General features: G+C 41.8%; 1 protein-coding gene across 2 annotated transcripts in view; it reads left to right on the forward strand.

The window, feature by feature from the left end:
* MBD2 (methyl-CpG binding domain protein 2) overlaps positions 1-26,263 on the forward strand; it is a 205,561-nt gene that overhangs the window by 38,156 nt on the left and 141,142 nt on the right. For both annotated transcript variants that reach the window (XM_029579956.1, XM_029579948.1), the window contains exon 2: positions 23,345-23,504. In XM_029579956.1, coding sequence (XP_029435816.1) covers positions 23,345-23,504 — 160 coding nt within the window. The remainder of the gene's footprint in view (positions 1-23,344; positions 23,505-26,263) is intronic.

Here is a 26,263-nt window from a genome sequence, read left to right on the forward strand (position 1 = left end):
ATGTAATAAGCTGCTTTTGTAAATGCAATAACGTGGAAAGCATGCTTTAGTGCAATTACTAAAAAGAAATAAGACGTGCTATATAGGAGAATCCTGAATGTGATCAAGTGTGCAATTACTTGCATTATTGGGGCATTTAACATGAAATGTTTTGCATTAGTAAGCATAAAATATATGCAAAATAGGTAATGAACTGAAAAGTCATGCAAATCAGCTCAATGTCTATGATTGCAAAGTTAATTTTCCATCAGAGGTATAATTTCATTTTTTTTGCACAAACTTTAATTCAAGCACCTTAACAGAATCCCAAATTGCATATCATGCAAAAGGTCCAGACTCATTTCTGCAATCTGCCCACTGGATTAGGATATCAGCCTCTTTATCAGATCACTGCAAATTCAAAAGCCAGTCACAAATCAAGTCCAATTAAAAGTTATCATCTGCAGCTTGTTCTTTTATTCCTGTGTAGTAGACACTTAAAACATGACTAAACTGTCATGAAATTGTCACATTTTTCTTTGTAAATGCTTTCAGTTTTAATCATGTTATCGGTGCATTTGCTGTTTCCTTCTAGAATCATCATGTAGGGCTGATTAAGGCTCAGGAAGGAAAGAGGAAGTCATTAAGGGCCATAACCATAGTTATTTGACTTTCAAGAGGCACTTCAAGTTGATTGATGGGGATGGTCGAGTTAAAATGTGCCCTCCCTTCCCTGAAAAAGTAGCATATAAATTTTTATTAAAAAGCTATTTATTCCTGCCATACTTTGCAGTTTTCATGTGGGGTATGGCACTCAGCTGTTTTCTAATTCCATCACCTCTCTTCCCCCTAAGCCTATCAAAGAGCTGCAATAAGTTGCTGGAGTACCGACAAGAAGAGAAGAAATCCTGTGGTGTTCTCAGCCCCAACTTGGAGAAGAAATTGCACGTTATTAGAAAGTTATTTTCTCATGGGTACCAGATGGCTCAGTGGATTGGAACAAGTTTAAAGAGCCTTTCCCTTTTGATTCAAGTTGATAGCAACCAAATTTCATTACTATCTGGGAAAAAAATTTTTTTTTGGCTTCTGTGAAATGAGTTGCGGGTTTCACTAATTTATTTCCTAATATACATGTAGCCATATCACTAAAACCCATTATCACTGTGTGCCACAAATTGACACTATTGTTGGCAGTGTCAGAGAGGGGCAAAAGATTGCCCACGCATGAATATCAAATCCCTTTTTCAATCTTTGAGGTGATTTCTCCAGCACAGCGCTCAGGCCCATTGTTAGGGCATTGTGAGGAACCTTGAATTGGGCTCTGCCTGTTCTATGGATAAGTGAAGGCCTTTGTTTTCAGCATTGTCAATCTAGACTTCTTTTAAGAACAGATTGAATATTTTCACCTTTTTGGGTTGTCTGGGTTCAACCAAGCCATTTATGGTTATAGTATGGTTACTTGTACCTTATATCAACAAATTAGCTGCAGGACTCTGGGCCAAAGGGAGCAGATGATTGGAAGATTGCTGTGGAAGGGTGCAGACACAGACTGGCTGGAAATCCTAAGAATGGAGCGAGGAGCCAGGCAAGTGAGTCATTGCACCAAATAGGCCTGTCTGCTCCTTCTGGCCTTATATTCTGCTCCTCTCTTTCTCCAAGAGGCCAAAAGAAAGAGCTGCAGAAGTACTAAAAGCCCCATTAGTCTCAAGGGCAAGAAGGAGAGGAAACATGCATGAACTTATCACAATGGATCAACTGCCTTTATATAAGAACAGGCGAATGGAAAAGTCTGTGTAGTGAGGGCATCTGGCTCTGACAGTTACCTTGACTGCTGCATATGGCTACCAGAGCTCTTTCATCGCTGCCCAAAACTCAGAGTGAGTCACGCTCGTGCTCTGTGCGCACGCTCCCTAGCTCACTCAGCTTGGGGATAAGTCGGAGGCTGGAAGGACTCCAATAAAGAGGTTCAAGAGAGGGAAGATGAGGTGATGCTGTGTGTGCTGTATAAACTGGGGCCCAGCTATCTGTGCCTTGCATGTTGCTCATTAATTACCACATTACAGAACTCATGCTATAGCTAGATAGAAGAGGAATGCAGAAAGGAGCTCTACCGCTGGTGTATGGGGTGCAATGAGCAGAGCCTGGGTGCCAGTCTGGACCTGAGCATCAGGGATTGGTGACTATTTTGCGGCACATCAGATCAGGTCTGAAGGCACACTGGTTGGGAAACATTGATTTAGAGTTGATTGAAAGTTATGTCAAATGTCTTAACTGATGTCCTAGGAGCAAATAGTTAATAAATTTGTGAGATCTTGGTGACTGAGAGAATGTACTGTGTAGCAGTGTTTGCTAAAACATTCTTAATCAAATAAAGTGGAATAAAATGTGTGCATCGTTATAGGGATCAGGCTAACTCATTGGATATCTTGGCATGTTGAGACAAAAGGCATAGCTGAGCCCTTTCATAAATGTTGCCTTACAGAGAATATTGAACAGTGACATTATGCTATGACATTGGTTGTTATTAGGAAAAAACTATATACTTTTTCAGGCTTAAAAAAATGAGAGTTGGAAATACATTGCAAAAAAAAACCCCCAAAAATATCCCCTTTCCATTTAGTCCCATGTGGAACCCTGTAACATTTGTGAAGATTTTCTGAATATAATTGTCTTTTTGTGGATGACACTAAGATCTGCCACAGAGAAGACTCAACTGAAGGAGTAGAGAAAGATAAGCGGACTTCAAGAAAACTTGAAGAGTAGTTGAAGGTTTGGTAGCTGGGATTCAATGATAAGAAGTGCAGAGTCATGCATCTGGCGTGCAGAAATGCAAAGGTGTACATGATTGGAGGGAGAGGGGCACAAATATCTGATGCCTATGGACCAAGAAAGAGATCTTGGAGTGATAGTGTCTGAGGATCTGAAGGTAGTGAAGAAGGGTGACCAGGTAGTAGCTAAGGCCAGAGGGATGCTGGGCTACATAGAGAGAGGCATAACCAGTAGGAAAAAGGACATGATAATGTTCCTGTACATTGATGTGAGGCCTCATCTACACTACTGTGTTCAGTTCTGGAGACCTTATCTCAAAAAGAATAGACACAGGATTGAAGCGATCCAGAGAAAGGCGAATAAAATGTTTTGGGGTCTGCACCAAAAGAGTTATATGATGAGATTGAAGGAGCGAAATATGTATATACTAGTGGAGAGGAGGGGCATAGGTGATATGATACTGACTTTTAAATACCTGAAAGGTTTGATTCCTGTGTTTTATTAATTTCTTTCTTGAAAAAACTGTAGAACAAGGTGTCGTCATATGACGTTCCAAGGGGGTCGATTCAGGACCAATGTCAGGAAATATTTCTTCACGGAAAGGGTGTTGGAGGAATGGATTGCCCTCCCCAAAGTAGGTAGAGAGGACAAAGATGGTAATAGAATTCAAAAAGGCATGGGATAAACACAGAGGATTTCTTTCTTTTTAAAATAAAAAATAGTTTGTTTGAATCATATATAAAACAACCATAATGTCAGAATACATATCCCAACCAAATGGATCAATGAGGAACAATGGTCATATTGCATATTCTCACATACATTTTTTTTATCAGATATTTTCACTCCTGTCACATGCTTTCATCCCCAGACACGCTCACACTCACAGCTCTCATATGCATAGTTTGACATATGTTTATACCCATGCCCAATAGAAGCACGGTAGCTTATTAACCAAATTTTTTTAAATACAGCAATATATATATGCCTTAAACAACAATTGGAAACATTCTTTTTATTTCCCCCTCTGACGTGTATTTGAAATGTTTTTTTTCCCTTTGAAGTTCAAAGAGCACAGTTTCCTGCATTAACCCAACACATATTTTAAATACAGGCACATCTGCCCCCTTCCAAGACATAGGAACAATTTTTCTGGTTAATAAAATGGTTAATAAAAGGGCTACAGATAGAAACTTTGCCCGTCCACTCTGCAGTTTCATGGTCTTGTCATACAAATGTAAATACAGAAGCTTGCCCGACCATTCATTTGGACAATCTGATATTTTATCCATAAGAGTATGCACCTCTCCCCCCAGAAATTGTAATTTATGACAGCCAGTAAACATGTGACAAAGTACCACTATGCACATTACCCTTCAAGCACATATCATTATCCCAAAGCTTCATTTTTGCTTCCACCACTCTAGTCACATAACTCCTAAGAATAATTTTAAATTGAATTTCTTTTCAATGAATTACATTTGGAGGGTTGGGGTGGGTTTGGGAGTTGTTGTTTTTTTACAACCCCCCATCTGCCCCCCCCCCCCGGGGTTTCGGGGCCCCCCCCAGGGACTTTTGGTAAGTCTTGGGGGGGGGGGGTCGGGCAAATCTTGGGGTGCAACCGTGCCGTGCTGGTACACCTATAACTAGGGCTTATTTTTGGAGTAGGGCTTATATTTCAAGCCCTACTCCAAAAATCCTGAAAATCAAGCTAGGGCTTATTTTCAGGGTAGGGTTTGTTATAGGGGAAACACGGTATAATTAATTTTTTAACCAGAAAAAGCTGTGAACCAATTATTCTCTCCCATTATAGAGTCAATACTTTGTTTGGGATTTCCCACAAAAAGCAACATATCTACGAACATACTCAATTTGCCCACAGGGAGGTCTTAAAAAATTTCCAGTTGTTGCAGCTTAATTGCCAATGGCTGAAAAGATAAGATAAATAACAGTGGAGAGAAGTGGCACGCCTGTCTTCTGCCCCAGCCCAGTTCAAATGTCCCAGATAGTGAGCTATTTACCAAAATTTGGACCTGGGGCCTATTATAGAGAAGTATTATCCAGTCTTTAAGGTCTGACCCAAATTAAATTTCTCCAACACCCAAAATAGGTTGTCATGGCTTCATCTGCAGTGCAGCCTCACCTTGCCCTGCCTCTCCACCAGCAGAGGCCTCCAGTGAGTTTTGCATGCAGCTACCTGAACCACCTCCTTACTGACTCAGCAGTACCTGCATTAATTAAGCCAGCCTGTCCAGTCCCTCAAGGCCTCTTAATGGAGTCACCCTTAGCTCTCTGACCTGGCCATGCTTACCTTGTTCCTAGCCTTGTGGGCTCTGGACCTACTCTTGCCTTATACCTTGTCTTCTGGCCTACTCAGGCTTTTCCTTGCCTTGTGGCCTCCAGGCCTCCTCTCACCTTATGCCTTGCCTTGTGTCCTTCCAGGCCTCTCGTTGCCTAGTGGCCTTCGGGCCTTATGCCTAGCGGCCTACAGGCCTCTGCTTTGCTGCCCTTGGGTCTTAGTGTTCTCTGTTCTATTCTATCTTTGTCTAGTCCTTGTCTCGTCTTCTCCTGTTCTGCCCTGTCCAGTTTCTAGTAGCTATTCCCTGCCTTGCCTTTGCTTCAACTTGCCCCAGTCTGCATCTAGTTCCAGTCCCCAGCCTGAGCCTGTGTCCAATCCCCAGCTCCTGCTCAGTATCCTGTCCAACCTGTGACTGCATCCAGCCCCACTCCCCGTTGTGTCCAGCCCGTCTCTGTATCCATCCATCAATTTCAGCCTGTGTCTGCCCAGTCTGTCCAACTTTATTCAGCATTGCCCTGATTTCTAGCCCTACTCCTGCAGGGGTGTAGCCAGAATCCAGCCTGCACCCACAATGCACGGCAATGACTGCTCTACCCGGTCAAATGCTTTTTCTGCATCCAGGCTGAATAAATCCCTTTCTTACTGTCTCTTTTAGTTAGATGTAAGGCAGATAATGCTTTAATCACATTTGTAGAAGAAAGCTTTCCCTTAACAAATCCTGATTGATCTGAGTCTATTAAGCTCTGAAATACCTCATTCACGTTTTGTGCTATTACAGAGACTAAAATTTTCTTATCTTGAAGTGAGATCGGATATGTTTCAGGATACAAAATATCTTTTCCCAGTTCCAGGAAAAAATTACTGTGGCCAAACTGTGTCCTTCCTCAAATCCTCTAGGAACTGGGGAACCTTTTGGGGAAGGGGGAGTCTTTTCTGAAGGGATGGGCTCCACCTTAACCAGGGTGGAACCAGACTGCTGGCGCTAACCTTTAAAAAGGAGATAGAGCAGCTTTTAAACTAGAACAAAGGGAAAAGCTGACAGTCACTCAGCAGTGCATGGTTCGGAGAGAGGTATCTTTAAAGGTTACAAATGAAGCATTAGAGTTAGGGCATCCTAACAGAGAAGTTCCAATAATAAGAAAAGTAGTCCAAGTGCCTATAATTAAAAACTCACCTGAGCTAAAAGATTCCAATTTATTCCTGTCAACTGAAAAGCAGAATGTAAATACAAACAAAAAACTCACTTTTAAATGTTTGTATGCTAATGCCAGGGGAATGGAACAGCTCCCCTATGAGGAAAGATTAAAGAGGTTAGGACTTTTCAGCTTGGAGAAGAGACGGCTGAGGGGGGATATGATAGAGGTGCTTAAAATCATGAGAGGTCTAGAACAGGTAGATGTGACTCGGTTATTTACTCTTTCAGATAATAGACTAGGGGGCACTCCATGAAGTTAGCATGAGGCACATTTAAAATTAATCGGAGAAAGTTTTTTTTCACTCGACGCACAATTAAACTCTGGAATTTGTTGCCAGAGAATGTGGTTAGTGCAGTTAGTGTAGCTGTGTTTAAAAAAGGATTGGATAAGTTCTTGAAGGAGAAGTCCATTACTTGTTAATTAAGTTGACTAAGAAAATAGCTACTGCTATTGCTAGCAACAGTAACATGGACTAGACTTAGTTTTTGGGTACTTGCCAGGTTCTTATGGCCTGGATTGGTCACTGTTGGAAAGAGGATGCTGGGCTTGATGGACTCTTGGTCTGACCCAGTATAGCTTATTCATACATTCTTAAGTCTAAGAAGATGGGAGAATTAGAGTGTATAGCATTGAATGATGACATAGACTTAATTGGCATTTCAGAGACATGGTGGAATGAGGATAACCAATGGGACAGTGCTATACCATGGTACAAATTATATTGCAGTGACAGAGAGGAGCAACTTGGTGGCGGGATGGTGCTTTATGTCCAGGATGACATAGAGTCCAACAGGATAAATATCCTGCATTAGACTAAATGCACAATCAAATCTTTATGGGTAGAAATCCCTTGTGTATTGGGGAAGCGTATAGCAATAGGAGTATATTACCATCCACCTTGCCAAAATGTTCTGGAGTCGGTTTTCAAGGGTGATGATTCAGATGAACTGAACCAAATCACAGTGAACCTGGAAGATGTGGTAGTCCAGATTGATAAACTGATGGGTAATAAATCACCTGGACTGGATGGTATACAACCCAGGGTTCTGAAAGAACTAAAAAATGAAATTTCAGACCTATCACAATTAATTTGTAACTATCATTAAAATCATCCATTGTACCTGAAGACTGGAAGGTGGGCATTGTAACCCCAATATTTAAAAAGGGCTCCAGGGGTGATCCAGGAAACTATAGACTGGTGAGCCAGGAAAAATCGTGGAAACTGTTATAAAGACTAAAATCACAAAATATTTAGATAGACATGGTTTAATGGGACATAGCATGGATTTACCCAAGGAGTCTTGCCTCCCAAATCTCCTACTTTTTTTGAAAGGGTGAATAAACATGTGTACAAACGTGAACCGGTAGATATGGTGAAATTGGATTTTCAGAAGGTGTTGACAAAGTCCCTCATGAGAGGCTTCCAGTAAAACTAAAAAGTCATGGGATAGGAGTCAATGTCTTTTTGTGGATTACAAACTGGTTAAAAGACAGGAAGCAGAGTAGTCAGTTTTCACAGTGGAAAAAGGTAAACAGTGGAGTGTCTGAGGGATCTGTACTTGGATCGATTCTTTTTAATATATTTATAAATGATCTGGAAAGGGGTATGACAAGTGAGGTTATCAAATTTATGGATAACACAAAATTATGCAGAGTATTTAAATCTCAAGCGGATTGTGATACCTTGCAGGAGGACCTTGTGAGACTGGAAGATGGCAGATGAAATTTAACGTGGACAAGTGCAAGATGATGTAGATAAGTAAAAATAACCCTTGCTGTATTTACACAATGATAGATTCTATCTTAGGAGTTACCAATCGGGAAAGAGATCTAGGTGTCATAGTGGATAATACATTGAAATCATCAGTCCGGTGTGCTGTGGCAGTCAAAAACGCAAATGATGTTAGGAATTATTAGGAAGGGAATGGGAAATAAAACAGTGGATTTCATAATACCTTTCTATTGCTCCATGGTGAGACCTCATCTTGAATACTGTGTGCAATTCTGGTCGCTGCATCTCAAAAAAGATATAATTGCACTGGACAAAATGCAGAGAAGGACAACCAAAAGGGAAAAGGACATGGAACGGTTCCCCTATGAGGAAAGTCTAAAGTGGTTAGGGCTGTTTGGTTTGGAGAAGAGATGAATGAGGGATCTGATAGAGGTTATAAAATCATGAGAGGACTTGAACAGATTAATATAAATCGTTTGTTTACGCTTTCAGATAATAGGACTAGGGGGCACTCCATGAAGTTAGCAAGTAGCTCATTTAAAAACAAATCGAAGAAATTATTTTTCACTCAGCGCATAATTAAGCTCTAGAATTCATTGCCAGAGGATGAGGATATGGCATTTAGTGTAACTGTGTTAAAAAAGGTTTGTATAAGTTTCTAGAGGAAAAATATATAACTGCTATTAATCATAGAAACATAGAAACATAGAAACATAGAAATGACGGCAGAAGAAGACCAAACGGCCCATCCAGTCTGCCCAGCAAGCCTCCCCCACCTCCCCTCCCACACCCATCCGCCTCTCCCAGCTCCTGGCTCCAATTCCCCTCCACCCCCACCATTAATGTAGAGAGCGGTGGAGGAGCTGCATCCAAGTGAAATATCTAGCTTGATTAGTTAGAGGCAGTAGGAGTAGTAACCGCCGCAATAAGCAAGCTACACCCATGCTTATTTGTTTTTACCCAGATTATGTTATACAGCCCTTATTGGTTGTTTATCTTCTCCCCTGCTGTTGAAGCAGAGAGCTATGCTGGATATGCATCGAAAGTGAAGTATCAGGCACATTTGGTTTGGGGTAGTAACCGCCGTGACAAGCCAGCTACTCCCCGCTTTGTGAGTGTGAATCCTTTTTTCTTCTCCCCTGCCGTTGAAGTTATGCTGGATATGCGTGAAGTATCAGTTTTTCTTTTCCCCTGCCGTTGAAGCAGAGAGCTATGCTGGAAATTCGTGATGTATCAGTCTTTCTCCGATGCCGTTGAAGTAGAGAGCCATGCTGGATATGCGTCGAGAGTGAAGTATCAGGTACATTTGGTTTGGGGTAGTAACCGCCGTAACAAGCCAGCTACTCCCCGCTTTGTGAGTGCGAACCCTTTTTTCTTCTCCCCTGCCGTTTAAGCAGAGAGCTCTGCTGGATGTGTGAAGTAACAGTTTTTCTTTTCCCCTGCTGTTGAAGCAGAGAACTATGCTGGATATGCATTGAAAGTGAAGTATAAGAATGGAGTGATCAAGCTAGTTGAAAGGCATCAGGAATAGAGGAAGGTGGAGGTAGTAATCTGGATATTTGGTTTGGGGTAGTAACCGCCGTAACAAGCCAGCTACTCCCGTCATTGTGAGTGCAAATCCTTTTTTCCACATTTCCTCATGCTGTTGAATCTTAGAGTGATGTTGGAGTCACAGTAACCATGTGTATGTTTATTGACTAAGGGTATTGTCTCCAGGCAGTAGCCATCATTCTGGCGAGTCACCCACTCTTCATTGGCGGCCTCTTGACTTTATGGATCCACAGTGTTTATCCCACGCCCCTTTGAAGTCCTTCACAGTTCTGGTCTTCACCACTTCCTCCGGAAGGGCATTCCAGGCATCCACCACCCTCTCCGTGAAGAAATACTTCCTGACATTGGTTCTGAATCTTCCTCCCTGGAGCTTCAAATCGTGACCCCTGGTTCTGCTGATTTTTTTCTTATGGTAAAGGTTTGTCGTTGCCTTTGGATCATTAAAACCTTTCAAGTATCTGAAAGTCTGTATCATATCACCTCTGCTCCTCCTTTCCTCCAGGGTGTACATATTTAGATTCTTCAATCTCTCCTCGTACGTCATGCGATGAAGATCCTCCACCTTCCTGGTCGCCCTTCTCTGTACCGCTTCCATCTTGTCTTTGTCTTTTTGTAGATACGGTCTCCAGAACTGAACACAGTACTCCAGGTGAGGCCTCACCAAGGACCTGTACAAGGGAATAATCACTTCCCTTTTCTTACTCGATATTCCTCTCTCTATGCAGCCCAGCATTCTTCTGGCTTTTGCTATCGCCTTGTCGCATTGTTTCGCAGACTTCATATCAGTAAGGAATAATAGCTTGTGATCTATTTAATGTTTGGGTAAATGTCAGGTACTTGTGTGTTGGAAACCGTATGCTGGGCTTGTTGGATCCTTGGGCTGACCCGGTATGGCATGTCTTATGTTCTTCACTCTTTTGAACTACGTGAGAGTATAGTCTCCTAAGATTTAATAGAATTTAAGTCTCAACCAATCCAGGCTTTTGCTAGTTTTAATTGTATGATTGCTCACCTTATTTCTATTTCGTAATCTGGGCATCCAGTGCGGCTTTTTGCTCATCTGATAATTGAGGAATTGGTAATTGGAAGAATTTACTTCTAATCTCCTCAGAAGATGAGTCCGCAGAATATAGGTTTTTATAAAATGCTTCAAAGGCCCCTGAGATAGTATCCATGGTCACAAGAATTTTGTTCCCATATGAGAGACGAGTGATAACAGACCTTGGCATTGTCTTTCGAACCAGATTTGTCAAAAGATTCCCTGCCTTGTTCCTCCATTTTTGTAGTTTATATTTGAAGAAGAACCACAGATTTGCTTGCGTTTTTATACCTATAAATGCTTTATATGTATTTGCTTCAAGTGTGCCAATTGCTTAGTGAAGGCCAATGTTCTTCTATTGCTACTTTTGCAATTATGGGCATGATAAGAGAAGATATGACCTCACAATACTGCTTTGGCTACATTCCGAGATGCTAATGTTCTCGTGTCTGAGGGGGGGATTGAACTCTCTAGTTCTGCTATCGCTCTTTAAAATCCTTGACAAAATTATTATCTTTGAAAAGCCAGGGAGGCGTTTTCCAGGACCTATTAGGTTGAACTTCCCATTCCCAAGGAAAATATGCATGATTATTAATGCATGATCCAAAAATGCAATATCTACTCATTAGTTTGTAAAAAAAAATTAGTCTGACAGCGGTATATAGTCAATTCTTGAATAAACTTGATGCGGCTGTGAGAAGAAAGAATATTTTAAATCATTTAGATGCAAAGTACGCCATGCATCAAATAAATGTAACTCTTGCGATAAGAACCCTATCTACTCCACTTCAGCCTGGTTCTTTTTTGGAATCTTAGGTTTACAGTCTGTGAGAAGATTATCTGTTATTAAAATCACCTCCCAAAGTAAGAAATAATTTTCCTGTTGGGCTGCTTTAGCTACTAGAGTGGAGAAAAAGAAGTGTGTTTTTAATTAAGATAGCAACCACTTTTTGCCTGTCCGAGAAGAATGCAAAATGACATTACCCCACCCATTCCTAGCAGAATTTATGATATTCGTGACTTGTTAGGCTAGTCTCTTGGATAAATGCAATATTCACTTTTCTTTTACAGAAGTCTGTCATCATCTTTTTTTTTTCTTTTTCTTGGGGAATGTAGGTAACTAACCTGATCCAAAGGTTCTCACACTTCCTGGAGGGTTCCTGCTGTCCAGGGTCACCTCAAGCGCAGGGAGTTCTGTGTAAGATGCAGAACTCTTGTCCTCTGTAAGGAGGAGTACTGAGAGGGATGAGGTGATGTTTGTTGCGGAGTTACAGATGCAGGAGGAAGATAGAATAATATAATAGGGAGTTGCATTTTCCTCACAGGGAAGTTTAGGGAGTTTAGGGAAGAGCTATTTAAGATGCTGTTATCTGCATTTTGAGAGAGGAGCTGAGGAGGACTCTGGAGTGTAAGGACTCCTGAGTTTTAAAAATTGTGAAATTCCTGAACTCACTGATAGTTATCTGGAGGGAGAAGACCCTAAAGGAAAGGGTGGAATTCTTGCTGGAGAAGCTCCAGGGAGACAATAGAGTTTGTTGCTGTTGGTGAAATGCTGTCCTGAAGGCCTTGGGGTGGAAAAGGACTGTTGAAATTTATTCTACAGAGAAAGGGTAGAAGAAGTGTTGCCTTTATCTAATTTTGCTGAACTGTTATCTATTGCTATTGTTTGATGAATCATCTTGGTTTGAACTCTGCCTGATTTTATTTGGAATTACAAAATAAATTATTTTATTTTGGAACCAACTCAAAGTGAGGACAGTGGACTTTGTGCATTAGTGAGTCTTCCCTTGGGCCTCCCAGAGATAGTCTTATTCCCAGTTGGTGATGCCTGGTGGACCTTGTTCCCGGGGCTGCAGTAGTGGCCCTCACCTCCCTCTGCAGCTCTGAAGGTGATTCCAAGGAAAAGGGAGGGGGGTTACATATATTTAACAAACAGAGAACCAGGTCACTCATAGCATAACAAGCTTGAATATAATAAAGAACATGGCCAATTCCCAAGGGAAACCTCCCAGCCTAGTTTCCCCTCCATGATAACACTATTAGCTTCCACACTTTGTCTTCCAAAAATGATGAGACATTCTTTCAACTACCTATACAAACAACCATTCATACCACTCATACAACCCTCGTACATACCCTCCCCCCTCAATTACCCCCAAGTCCATCACCCCTCAACAGTGTTTAGGAAACATTCACTTCTGCAGGCATTGTACACCTTTATCTAGGTCACCTTCTGCAAAATCACGTTGCCAGACACTGCTGCGGGGAGGCTCCGGGGTTCAGCAAGGTAAACGGCACCCCATTTGAAACTATCATCTCTGCCAACTCTTAGAAGTGATGAGCTGTTAAATAGAAAAGAATCCAAAAACTACCTTGCAGCTTTCACCTCTTATTCCAAACTTTACACAAAAGCCTTGGCTTCTTCCTTAGTGTAAAACATCTTTGTATCTCTCTTGTGGAATACCTTCATACAGGCTGGAAACTGTAGGGAAAACTTAACTCCCTTCTGATAGAGCTGCGAGCAGTATGGCATCATCTCTTTTTGTGCTGCAAGGACCTTGGTGGAGAAATCTGGGATCAGCTGTATTTTATGATTGCCATATTGCAGCTCAGCTTTTTTCTGGTAGGCAGTTAGAATTTTCATTTTTTCAATACAATTTAGATATTTAACAATCACTTGCCATGGTTTCTGAGCTGTTGCCATCAATGACCCAAGTGGTTTGTGCATTCCACCAAAATTGATGGCCCTATGACTCAACACCCAGTATTTCAGGAAGGCTATGCTCACACTATCCTAGTAGTGCTTCTTCTTGTAGACTTTCTGGTAAGCCCAGAATCCTTGCATTATTCCTTCTTCTGTGATTTTCGAGATCATCAATCTTCTCTTGATGTTTTCAAAAGTCCATTTTGAAAACGCCGAACTTCAATACAGCACAGAGAGGAGTTTCTTTCACAGAGAGACACATGCCCAAGCCCCTGACGAAGTTGTTTAACAACAAAACACGCGCGGTGTCCGAAACACGCGCAGTGTCGGGCGTCACATACAGAGCATTGAAAACCGATGCCGCAGCTGATCTCTGGGCGTTTCATGCGGAACATTTAAATTCGAATCCACCGCACATCATAACGATGTGTCTTTTTCCTGTTTATACGGCGTCGAATCACTTATTTGGAAAAAGCTCACATGATTTAAAGTTTTTGAAAAAAAAGTTACAAAAATAAGAAGAGGTGTAAATAAGAAAAGGAAAAGAAACAAAACGGAATCTCCCTTACAAAAAAAATATCTTTATTGATAAACCCAATGATTATAATATAAATGGTTCACTTTACACTGAGATATGAAAAACATATCTTTATAAGTGAATCTTGTTAAACACATTGGAAGTGTATGTACAGGTGTTTCTGAATGAGGGTTTTGTCGATACAATCAATAATATTGGCAATATACAACACGTGGTTCATTTAAGTCAAAGATTTGTTATATAGATACCACGAGTCGCTTCCAGTTTATGTCTTTAAAGTACTACTGTGGCTAAAGCATCCAAGCGATTGTCATGCTGCCCAAGTTTTTGGTTGATTGCTTTGATTACGATGTGTTGCTTTTCCATCTTTTCATTTAACTTAAGGGAAGATTGCAATTTCTGCAGCTAATCTTTTACTGTGGCCAAAACTTAATTATTTGGCTCTCTCAGTAGAGATTCAGAAATCCCCTCCATCACTGGGCTTATTTCCTGCGCTATGTTGTGGTTGTGCGACACATCCTTCTCTGTGCCTACTCTCTTCCCTCTGCTAGACATCTCCACTGATTTTTTTTTTTTTTATCACAAAATTGTCCATGTATGACAGCGAGAAACAAACGTTTAGATGATTGTACTGGGATTCTGTCAGAATTGCAAGGATTGATGCTGATCCCCAAGGAGCACGGACCCTGGACATCTGCTCCTTCTTACGTCATTACCAGAAGGCTCAACACAGAGGATTCCTATTGCTAAATGAAGGAGACAAAGAAAAGGAAAACCCGTGTTGTTACCCTAAGAATAATAAAAAAAAAAAAAAAGTTGCTGGGTGGACTGGATGGACCTCTTGGATCTTTTTCTGCTGACATTTGCTGTTACTATGTTTACTATGTTGCATGACTTTCTCAATTGCAGATGCTGTCTCAGGAGAATATCTGACCCAGTTTATAAGTATTATGTATAGGCACTAGTGTAGATTAAATCAAGGTAAAAAAAAACCGACACCGTTGTATTGTCGTTTTTTTTTTTCTCAGATTAAGATGGTATTCTAATCAGGATAGCATTTTTTGTTCATGCATAAGTAAGGAACAGAGAGAGTATTATTCTTGACTGGAGAATTCCTGGGCATAAACCTGAATTCTCTCTGTGGGACACTGCAGATTGTAAGCAACTCTGTGTAGTTTTACTGGCTAGATGTTTTTTTTTTTAACAGAGCACTGGGATAGCTTGTTTGCAGTAGTGATTGCAACCCAAAAGCAACAGGGCTTCCCAGAAGAAATTGGTGTAGCCTGCATGATGGGGCATTGGCATCGGCAGATGATACCCTAAGTAAAAACTATCGATGCTGCCCATCCCAATACATTCTCCCCCTTTTTCCCTCCCTCCCTCCCTCAGGCATTATCCCCATTTCTCTCTTCCTATATCAGTTCTGTCCTATCTTTCCCTCCATCAGTTCTGTCCCTTCTCTCCCTTCCTTCACCTCCCATCCTGCCCTCCAGGCACTCTTTAACACTTCCCCTCTCTCCAGGCGTTCTCTTCCTCCTTTCTCCATCTCCTCTTCCGCTTGACATTCCCTCCTCCTCCTCCTTTCTCCTCCTTCCAGGCATTCTCTCCCAACTCTCTCCTTCCTCCAGGCACATTCTCTCCTTTTCCCAACCTTTTATCCCTTCAGGGTTCTTGCCCCCTTCTCCCACTCCTTTCAGGCATTCTCTCAATGTACAGTAAATGCAACACAAACTCTACTCCACCAGGCACTTCGGAAATAATGCAAACCCAATTAAATACATTTGAAACCTTTTTAGCAAACTTGCCATATCTAAACAGCTCTAACTCCCAGAATTCAAATAGTAAAAATACTACCTATATTACATTAGGTTTTAGAATACCGTGAGGCCCTGTTGGGCAGTTATTGTCTCCTGCCAGCAGAGGGCCTTGGTGGACTTTTTTGGACTATCTGTTTAGTCCTATGGATAAGCAATGGATTTCCTGAAGTCCACCTTAATAATTATTTTTGGATTTTACTTCCGGTAATTTGTCCAAGCCTTTTTTAAACCTAGCTAAATTAAAAGCTTTTATTACATCTTCTAGCAGTGAATTCTAGAGTTTAATTATATATTGAATAAAATAGTATTTTCTCTTATTTGTCTTAAATGTATCACCTAGTAACTTAATTGTATGTCTCCTAGTCTTTATAATATATGAAACTGTAAACAACTGATTTTCATTTGCTCCACTCATGATTCATATACCTATCATACCTCCTCTCAGCAGTCTCTTCTCCAAGCTCTAACTTCTTTAGCTTCATAGGGGAATCGTTCCATCCCTTTTATCATTTTGGTTGCCCTTCTCTCTACCTTTTTTCTTATTCCACAATATCTTTATGGAGATACTGTGACCAGAATTTTAAGCAGTACTTAAGATGCGGTTGCACCATGGAGCGATACAGATCATTATGATATTCTTTGTTTTATTCTCCATTCTTTTCCTAATAATTCTTAGCATTCTATTTGCATTCTTGGCTATTCCCAGTCATTGAGCAGAGGATTTCAACATATTATCCACGATAATAACTTATCTTGGTTAAATCTATGTTGTCTTTGTCTCATTAAACTATGATGATCTATATGTTCAGCTTTTTATAATAGTTTGAACCATTTTTCCCAGCAACGACATCAGGGTCACCGGTCTGTAGTTTCCTCAATCACCCCTAGAACCTTTTTTAAAAACTGGTATTACGTTGGCCACCTTCCAGTCTTCAGGTACTGTAGCTGATTTTAATGATAATTTACAGATTACTAATAGTAGGTTTGCAATTTAATTTTTCAATTCTTTCACCACTCTGGGATTATTGAAGGATTAAACTGGGTAAATACACTCTTCAGCCCAGTAAGGCAAAGTCCCATTTTGCAGAGCAAGAAAAGCCAAGAAGGATTTCGCCATGGCTGCAGGCCCTAGATGCCCATCTCAGTAACATATAATGTCTGTCCCATGGTAGTGCCAATAGGGGGACGGCTCTGGCAATTCTTCATAGAGTGAACCCACATTATGACAAACCATAAATATTATTCAAGAAGGTTATTCTCCAGAACTATTGACACCTTTCCCCGAGGTCTTCATGTCCTCCCCTTATTCCTCCCCAGTCAAGAAGTGAGGCAATAAGGAACACTTTGACAAAGCTACAGAATTTGCAAGTGAAAGTTCCTTTCTCTGGAGGATAGCAGGGATGGCGATGGTATTGGATCTATTTAGTGGTCGCAAAGAAGGATGTTTCCTTCTGCTCTATTCTAGATCTGAAGGGAGTCAACTGATATCTCTGGGTTCTCCACTTTAAAATGGAGACTATCTGCTTTGTCGTCATGTCTGTAAGGAAAAGAGAATTCCTAGCATCCTTGGATCTGGTGGAGGCCTAGTCTAATATTCTGATCCAGAATATCTGCTAAAATCTTCTGTGATTCTGCATCTTGGGTAGTCATTTCCAATTCCATGCCTTTTCCTTTGGGCTTGCGACTGCCCTACTGACTTTCACCATGGTGTTGATATTGGTGGCAGCTGTGCTCTGCAAACAATGCATATTGGTCTACCCCTACCTGGACGAGTGGCTTATCAGAGCCAAGTCTTTCCAGAAAAGCCAAAATGCCTTAAGCACAGTTTTCCATTTGTTAGAACAGGTAGGCTGGTTGATAAGCTACACCAAAAGCCGTTTACATCCTATGCAGTCCCTGGGATTTCTTGAGGCCTTCTTTAATACAGCAGAGGGAAAGGTTAGTCTTATCTCAAAGAGATTGGCCAGTCTAATAACTCAAATACAGAATTTCCAAGTTCAGGAGGCACCCAGAATTTTGGACTCTCTTCTTCTCCTGGGGCTGATGACAGCCACATTAGACCTAGTCTCCTGGGCCAAAGCTCATATGCATCCATTGCAACAATCCCTCCTATTTCGGTGGTCCCTCAAATCTTGAGACTGACTCGCGCCTCCCTCTATGTTAGACAGTGAGAGAGAGTTTGGAATGGTGGGCAGAGTCTTCCAACCTGTCAGAGGTCCCCGTCCTGGATTATCATAACTACAGATGTCAGTACATTAAGCTGGGGAGCACATTGCCAAAGTGATTTGATACAGGGTCAAGGGAGAAAGTTAGTTTAAACTTGATCAATAAACAGAAGAGCCATCAGAGAGACCCTGCTGTTTTCTGCCACTAATAAAAGAAGGGTGGTTAGAATGCTATCAGACAATGCCAGGGCAATAGCATATGTGAACAAAGAAAGGGGCACCTGCAGTCGGACACCAACAACAGAAACAGGTGGTTGAAACTAAATCTAACTCTATCTGCATCTCACATTGCGAGAATCGAGAATGTTCAAGCTGACTTCCTCAGCAAAAATAGGCTGGACCCTGGAGAATGAGAACTCAGCCAAGAGTCATTTCAGATGATAGTGCACCAATGGGGGCCATTGGCAATGGACTTGAGAGCAACTCAAGCAGAGCTGTCCAAAAAGACCTCACACAGATCATACAGCTTCCTAGTGCTAATACCATTTTAGGAGGTGACATGACTCAAAAAATATTTAAGGCTTACAATTATTTCCATCTTTCTCCTCATAGTTTATCTCCTTGCCTGGAGTGATGGGAATCCACACCCCATAAGAGTTTCCAAAATAGGAACTGAAAGTCATATCACTTGATACTGAAAAAGATTGTAGTAGTCTTGGAAGTGGCAGGGATGGGCAGGAAGGAGAGAAAAGACTGGAAAAGAAGGATGGGTGATTTGGCCAAGCAGGGTGAGAAGAAGGATTTTGATCACTGAGGGAGATGACACGAGGTAATCTGGTGGTTGTAAAATTTGTACTTCTTTTTCTTCAGTGCCATCTACTGGCAGAAAGATTTGCATTTTTTTGACCCAGCAGTTCTTCCAGCTCCTTTGGATCTCTGGCTCAATTGAAACCGTGCTGGCATCCTGATGCCATGAGTTTTCTTTTGCAATTACCTGGGAATCTTTGTCCCTATTTTATAATCCCACTACTAATACATTTAGTCTGTTTTTTGCAGTGATGGTCCTGGACTACCATGTACCAAGACGACATCTGGAACCCTGCAGTCAAAGGCCCTGAATTCAGGCATTAGGTGTCACCCTTCTGTGATAACCATGACCCCCCACCTCACCCCCATCCTGATGCTATGAACATTTTCCTCCATAGCATCTCCGCACCTTGCCAATACTGGGAGTAGAATAAGCAACTCAGGAATCAAACTGGGGACCTTTCAAATGGCAGTGCACAGCATTGCCAGTAGCCAGCACAAGACGTCTACATTCTCTACCTGACTGAAGATAGCTCCAGGTTAGGAAGAACTTCCACTCTGCTTATTATCCTTTGAGAAGAGCCAACATGGATTCAGCTAAGGGAACTCTTACCATGCTGACCTCTTCAATGTTTTTGATGGTTTAAATAAACATATAAGGGCAAGCTAGTCAATAGTGTATATGAATTTTCAGCAATTATTTAACAAAGTCTCAGGAACTATTCAGGAAATTGTCATGGGATAGGAGGTCATGCCCTGCAGTAGGTTGATAACTGGTTAAAAGATAGGAAACAGTGTTGGACTAAATGGTCAGTTTACCTGATGAAGAGTGGAATGCCCTAGGGATCTCTGCTGGGACTGGTGCTGTCTTAACTTTTTCATGAATGATCTGGGGTAAGGGAGCTATCAAGGTGGAAGTGAAATATGCAGATGGAAAAAAAACTGTGAGGAAATGCAGAAGACCTTGCCAGTTTGGGGAACTAGGCATGTAAGTGGCAGTTGAAATTTAATGTGGATAAGTGCAAAGTGATACACACAGAAAAAAATAATCCTATTATTCTCTTCCAGTTTCTCCTGTGCTCTTTTCCCACTTTTCCTCTCTATTTCCATCTTCCTCCTGTACAACTCTTTCCTTTCCCATGCCAACTGTGTGCGCTATCCATTGTTCTCTCCTTTTTCCATCTTCCTCCAGTGCTTTCTCCCCATTCCTTCCCCCATCTTGTGCTCTCTTCTCCTCTTACTCCTGCACTCTGTTCTCCACCTGCCTTTTCTCCTCTGTCCACCTTCTGCATTCTTCTCCTTCCCCTGCACTCTGTCATCTCTCCCTTCCTCCTGGCACGGTCTCCTTTTCCCCTTTCTCCATCTGTGCTGTGCTTTTCTCCTGCATCATTTCCTCTCCCCCTTCCTTCAGCCTACTCTCCATTCCTCCTGTAGGTGCTCTTTTTATGCATTTTCCCCTTTCTTATGTAGGCACACATGTTTCTCATGCTTACACCTGCCCTCCCCCCTACTTCACCTACCCCCCCCCTCACAGCATCTGCCATCTCTTGAGTCCTTCTGCCCCTCAGTATCTGTATTTCCCCCTTCTCACACTCGTATCATCTGTCTTCCCAGTATTCTTATTGCCCCTCACACACTCATGGACCATATGGCTCCATTTCCCCCATCCTCCCTCTCCATGGCCCTCATGGTTCGTCCTCTACACTCACCCGGCTGTTCCCCTTCCCCCATGGACCTAGTGGCGCCATTCTCCTGGCTTGCATCACCACAGACCTGCCAGAAAACCTTAGCACGGAAAAACAGGGTCATCCTCGAACCCAGCGAGTGCCGCGGAAGTGAGCAGTGAATGAGAGGCTAAGCTAGCACATGTCAGAACATAAGAACATAAGAAAATGCCATACTGGGTCAGACCAAGGGTCCATCAAGCCCAGCCTCCTGTTTCCAACAGTGGCCAATCCAGGCCATAAGAACCTGGCAAGTACCCAAAAACTAAGTCTATTACATGTAACCATTGCTAATGGCAGTGGCTATTCTCTAAGTGAACTTAATAGCAGGTAATGGACTTCTCCTCCAAGAACTTATCCAATCCTTTTTTAAACACAGCTATACTAACTGCACAAACCACATTCTCTGGCAACAAATTCCAGAGTTTAATTGTGCGTTGAGTAAAAAAGAACTTTCTCCGATTAGTTTTAAATGTGCCCCATGCTAACTTCATGGAGTGCCCCCTAGTCTTTCTACTATCCGAAAGAGTAAATAACCGATTCACATCTACCCGTTCTAGACCTCTCATGATTTTAAACACCTCTATCATATCCCCCCTCAGTCGTCTCTTCTCCAAGCTGAAAAGTCCTAACCTCTTTAGTCTTTCCTCATAGGGGAGTTGTTCCATTCCCCTTATCATTTTGGTAGCCCTTCTCTGTACCTTCTCCATCGCAATTATATCTTTTTTGAGATGCGGCGACCAGAATTCTACACAGTATTCAAGGTGTGGTCTCACCATGGAGCGATACAGAGGCATTATGACATTTTCCGTTTTATTCATCATTCCTTTTCTAATAATTCCCAACATTCTGTTTGCTTTTTTGACTGCCGCAGCACACTGAACCGACGATTTCAATGTGTTATCCACTATGACACCTAGATCTCTTTCTTGGGTTGTAGCACCTAATATGGAACCCAACATCGTGTAATTATAGCATGGGTTATTTTTCCCTATATGCATCACCTTGCACTTATCCACATTAAATTTCATCTGCCATTTGGATGCCCAATTTTCCAGTCTCACAAGGTCTTCCTGCAATTTATCACAATCTGCTTGTGATTTAACTACGCTGAACAATTTTGTGTCATCTGCAAATTTGATTATCTCACTCGTCGTATTTCTTTCCAGATCATTTATAAATATATTGAACAGTAAGGGTCCCAATACAGATCCCTGAGGCACTCCACTGTCCACTCCCTTCCACTGAGAAAATTGCCCATTTAATCCTACTCTCTGTTTCCTGTCTTTTAGCCAGTTTGCAATCCACGAAAGGACATCGCCACCTATCCCATGACTTTTTACTTTTCCTAGAAGCCTCTCATGAGGAACTTTGTCAAACGCCTTCTGAAAATCCAAGTATACTATATCTACCGGTTCACCTTTATCCACATGTTTATTAACTCCTTCAAAAAAGTGAAGCAGATTTGTGAGGCAAGACTTGCCCTGGGTAAAGCCATGCTGACTTTGTTCCATTAAACCATGTCTTTCTATATGTTCTGTGATTTTGATGTTTAGAACACTTTCCACTATTTTTCCTGGTACTGAAGTCAGGCTAACCGGTCTGTAGTTTCCCGGATCGCCCCTGGAGCCCTTTTTAAATATTGGGGTTACATTTGCTATCCTCCAGTCTTCAGGTACAATGGATGATTTTAATGATAAGTTACAAATTTTTACTAATAGGTCTGAAATTTCATTTTTTAGTTCCTTCAGGCCCTGCCTCTTACAGGAAAGCCGGGAGGGGGCATGATCAGTCAGGGGGCATGATCAGTCAGTACGTGCTCAGTCCTTCCCTCACCAAGTGCTGCAGCAGTTGACTGAAGACCACCCATCCCAGCTTCCACTCGTCCTTCTGCAGCGCTTCTGTTGGGAGAGCAGGCTGATGTGCATGGTGGGGAGGAGGGAGAGGGCAAGGGAGAGCTTGGTGGTTTGGCTGATAGCTGAAGGGAGCTGGCACCCAGGCTGTGTGAGGAAGTGAGACTTCAGCGTCTAGTGTCTCAAGTATTTTCCAACATGCCTGACAGTCCTGTGCCTTTAATTTCCAATGCAAGATTGATTTACGGGCAAAGGCCTCTGTTTAACAGTACCCCTCGGCTAATTCTGACTGGTGGCACCCTAGGTGTCTGCCGTGCTCACCTTACCTTAAAGCTGGTACTGAGCAGTGTCACAGATTGGCTTTTAAACTGGGTTCCAAATAATGTCATATGATCTCCATGAGCCAGTCAGATGCTAGTGGGTGTCATTTGTGATACTATTTGCTCAGAAATAACAGAATGGCAACTTAGAGAAATATAAAAATGACTTTTTTCAACATTTGGATTCTGCCTCATTGACACTTCTTAGGATTCAGCTGTACCCCAGTCTCATGAAGGGCACACACCAACGTGATTCAAATAAATTGAAATAGTTCTTGCTGGTAAACAGTGCTGTGCACTTGGAAGGCAAAAATAATGTATAAGATAGCTATACTTTCCATTATTGTGGGGGGTTTGGGGTCCCTGAATCTGTTCAAATTCCAGATGGGACCACCACACTAAGGATACAATCAAATAGGATGGTGGAAAACAGAAACCAGGCAAAATTCACAAGAACACAGTCTTTTCCTCCTAGTCCCAGCTGAGCTGTCAAGGACTCGGCAGTTGCCTGGCTGGCTGTGGGGAGTCGGGGGGGGAGCAGAGGTGCAAGGGAGAGTATTGGAGGTCATGAGGTGCGTGACACTAAAAGCAAAACCTAAAATTAAAAGAAGAAAAAGTTTATTGAAATGATCTTTTGCTTTTAATTGTGTACTTTTGGCATTCTTGGGGAAGTTTTCAACCAAGATAATCATTTAGAATGCTTATGTGAGAGAGAGAGAGTACACACTAAGATACTGAAGTATTACAGAGCTGTAAGAGAACCGTTTTATAAGGGGCAGGGACATGGAGCCTTTTTCTAAGACAAAAGTGGTGTTCTTTTGAAGCATGCTGAAGTATTTTCTTCTTTTTAGTCCAAGTGGCAAGAAGTTCCGAAGCAAACCTCAATTGTCAAGGTACCTGGGGAACACCGTTGATCTCAGCAGTTTTGACTTCAGAACTGGAAAGATGATGCCCAGTAAATTACAGAAGAATAAACAAAGGCTAAGGAATGACCCTCTCAATCAAAATAAGGTTTGTTAGCAGCTCCTCTGGTGCCTTTACTGTATTTTTCCTATTATTATTTTAGTTAAGCGACCTTCCCTGTGGAGCATTTTGCAATTTTATTGCCGCTATGAGCAGTTCTATTGCTGCAGTGTGGAGTTTTCCTAGGGGCAACTGTAATAGCTTACTTTTCTTTTTTTTATCCCTTATAAGAATATAAAGCCAGGCAGAGCTGAAGCATTGAAGCAATAGTTCTCTGGTAGCTTACATGCATGAACTACAAAAAAACCCGACCTGCCAAGTGGAAATGCCAACTGCAAAAACCATGTACCATTTTGAAAAAACGTTTTAGGAAGCCTAACAATCAACAGTAGTTAGAGAAAGGTCTTCATAAATGGCTGCTGTTGCTTTTGCTTTGCTTTGCAAATGTAACCAGTGCTTTCATTATAATCATAGATCGCCCATTTTTAACACACAAAGTCCACAATTTGTTTTACAATTTTTAAAAAATGCGTGATTCAAAAATACCTATCCTGGCTACAACTTCTAAGAGAATATTCTTGAGTTATTTCACCAAGAAACTTAATGTAAATTCACGTTTCAGACGTTTTCTGCTTCTGGGGTGTGCTGATGTACTTGTTTACCTCACCTCATATACTTCATATACTTCTGGAGCCCTGTACAACGTTTTAAAAAATCTGTAAAATAAATTGTGGACTGTATGGGATGGCAGGTGGGAGAGAGACTGCTTGTAGTGGTGAGAGAGAGGAAGCCTGGTGTGTGGGAGTTGACTGGTAAGAGGGTAGTGACTGTATGAGGTGACAGTTTGGAGAGAGATGGTGACAGGTGAGAAAAAGGCAGCTTGGTTATGTGGAGGGTGACTGGTGCGAGGGCGAGTGATTTGGGTTACTGTATGGAGTGACAGGTGGGGGATAGAAAATGGTTGAGGTGGTGACTGGTAAGAGAGAGGCAGCCTGGTATGTGTGGGGAGTGATTGGTGAGATGGTGACTGTATGGGGTGAAAAGTGGGAGAGAGACTGGTTGGCTTGGAGACTGGTGAGAGAGAGGCAGCCTGGTGAGAGGGGGAGTGACTGGGGTGACTATAGGGTGACAGGTGGGCGAGAGACTGGTTGGGGTGGTGACTGGTGAGAGAAAAGCAGCCTGGTGTGTGTGGAGATGACTGGTGAGAGGGTGAGTGACTGCGGTGACTGTATGGGGTGACAGGTAGGAGAGAGACTGGTAGGGATGGTGACTGGTCAGGGAAAAGGCAGCCTGTTATGTGTGTGGGAAAATAACTGGTGAGAAGAGAAGTGACTGGGGTGACTATGGGGTGACATGGGGGGAGTGAGGCAATCGTGTGTGTGAGGTAATTGTATGGTGTGACAGGTCACCGCCCACACATACACCAAGCTGCCTCTCTCTCACCAGTCACCACCCCAACCAGTTTCTCTCCTACCTGTCACCCCATACATTCATCCTAGTTACTTCCTGTTACACCATTCACTCCCTACCCCACTCAAACACACGGACACACACCAGGGAAATTTAAAGTATGCATATCCCAAAATGCCAGGTCCCCTTTCTTAAAATACAAAGGGATTGGCAAATTCAAAATATGCATTTGCATTACATGCTTTTGCTGACTAGAACTTGATGCTATTATTACATCACTTGTTTGTTTACACTTGTTGCTAGGCATTGGCTATCCCCCAACAAACACCACCTTGCAATCTTGGCAGCACAAACAAATAACTAAGGAGACAGCCAAAGGGAATACAGAGCCATACCTCTAGCTAACGAATTGTTCTCCAATTGACACTTTTTAACTTATTAGTAACATTTTCAGTTAGTGCGCACTAACATCCAGTTAGTATGCGCTTAGTCCCATTAGTGTGCACTAACTCTGAAATTAGGGAAACTCGAGATAAACGCCCCCTAACCATTATAAAACAAAATCAAACATATAATGACCAAAAAAAAAAACCCAACCCAAAACAAAAACAATACAAAAAAAAAAATTAATGCACACCCCTATTCCTTTGTACTCCTCAGTCTGAGGGAGAGTAGTTACCATGCCAGTCAAAAGGATGACACATCCTCTCTCCCTGTGACTCCCCAGTGTTGTACTTCTCGTTATGTATTTTAGGCCACTTTACTGTATTTGTGCAGATATTTAGCCAATATAGTGCAAGTCAGTGTGGCCAAGATTTATAATGGTATGGAAAGCACAGGATGTTGGGTATACAGTATTGGTAGCATCATACTTTTTATGAGGGAGGGGGTGAGTTAGAAGCAAGGGAGAAACATTTAAGAATTAGAGAAGAAACACTACTTCTACATTTTCTGTGATCAAGGTTTATGTCTGACTGTCCTTCTTTCTCTATATTCCCCATTGTGGACCCGCTCAGAGAATATCTAGTAGAATAGATAAATAAATTTGAAGGTCACATTTCACATATTACAAAACAGAAGAATATTCCACATTTAGGGCAAAAGGTAAAATATTGAGCCTTAAATGAGGGATATTTTGCAGATGATGCCAGTCCTCTAGTCAGATAGAAAGACATATATGAAAATCAGGCATAGGAAGTGAGATCATGAGAAATAGTATTTGCAACACGCAGGTGCAGTGTTAGCCTTCAAATATTTTTAAAACTGCAAATGAATCAAATCATTGGATAGACATACCTTTTATTTTTTTAAGGGACCTGTTGTTGGCATGAAAGAGTGCATTTTGAAATGATCCTTAATCTCATAAAGCTTTTTTTGCCTAATTATTTTGGTTTATT

This window comes from Rhinatrema bivittatum, chromosome 1, assembly GCF_901001135.1.
Source record: "Rhinatrema bivittatum chromosome 1, aRhiBiv1.1, whole genome shotgun sequence".
Classification (NCBI taxonomy): Eukaryota; Metazoa; Chordata; class Amphibia; order Gymnophiona; family Rhinatrematidae; genus Rhinatrema; species Rhinatrema bivittatum.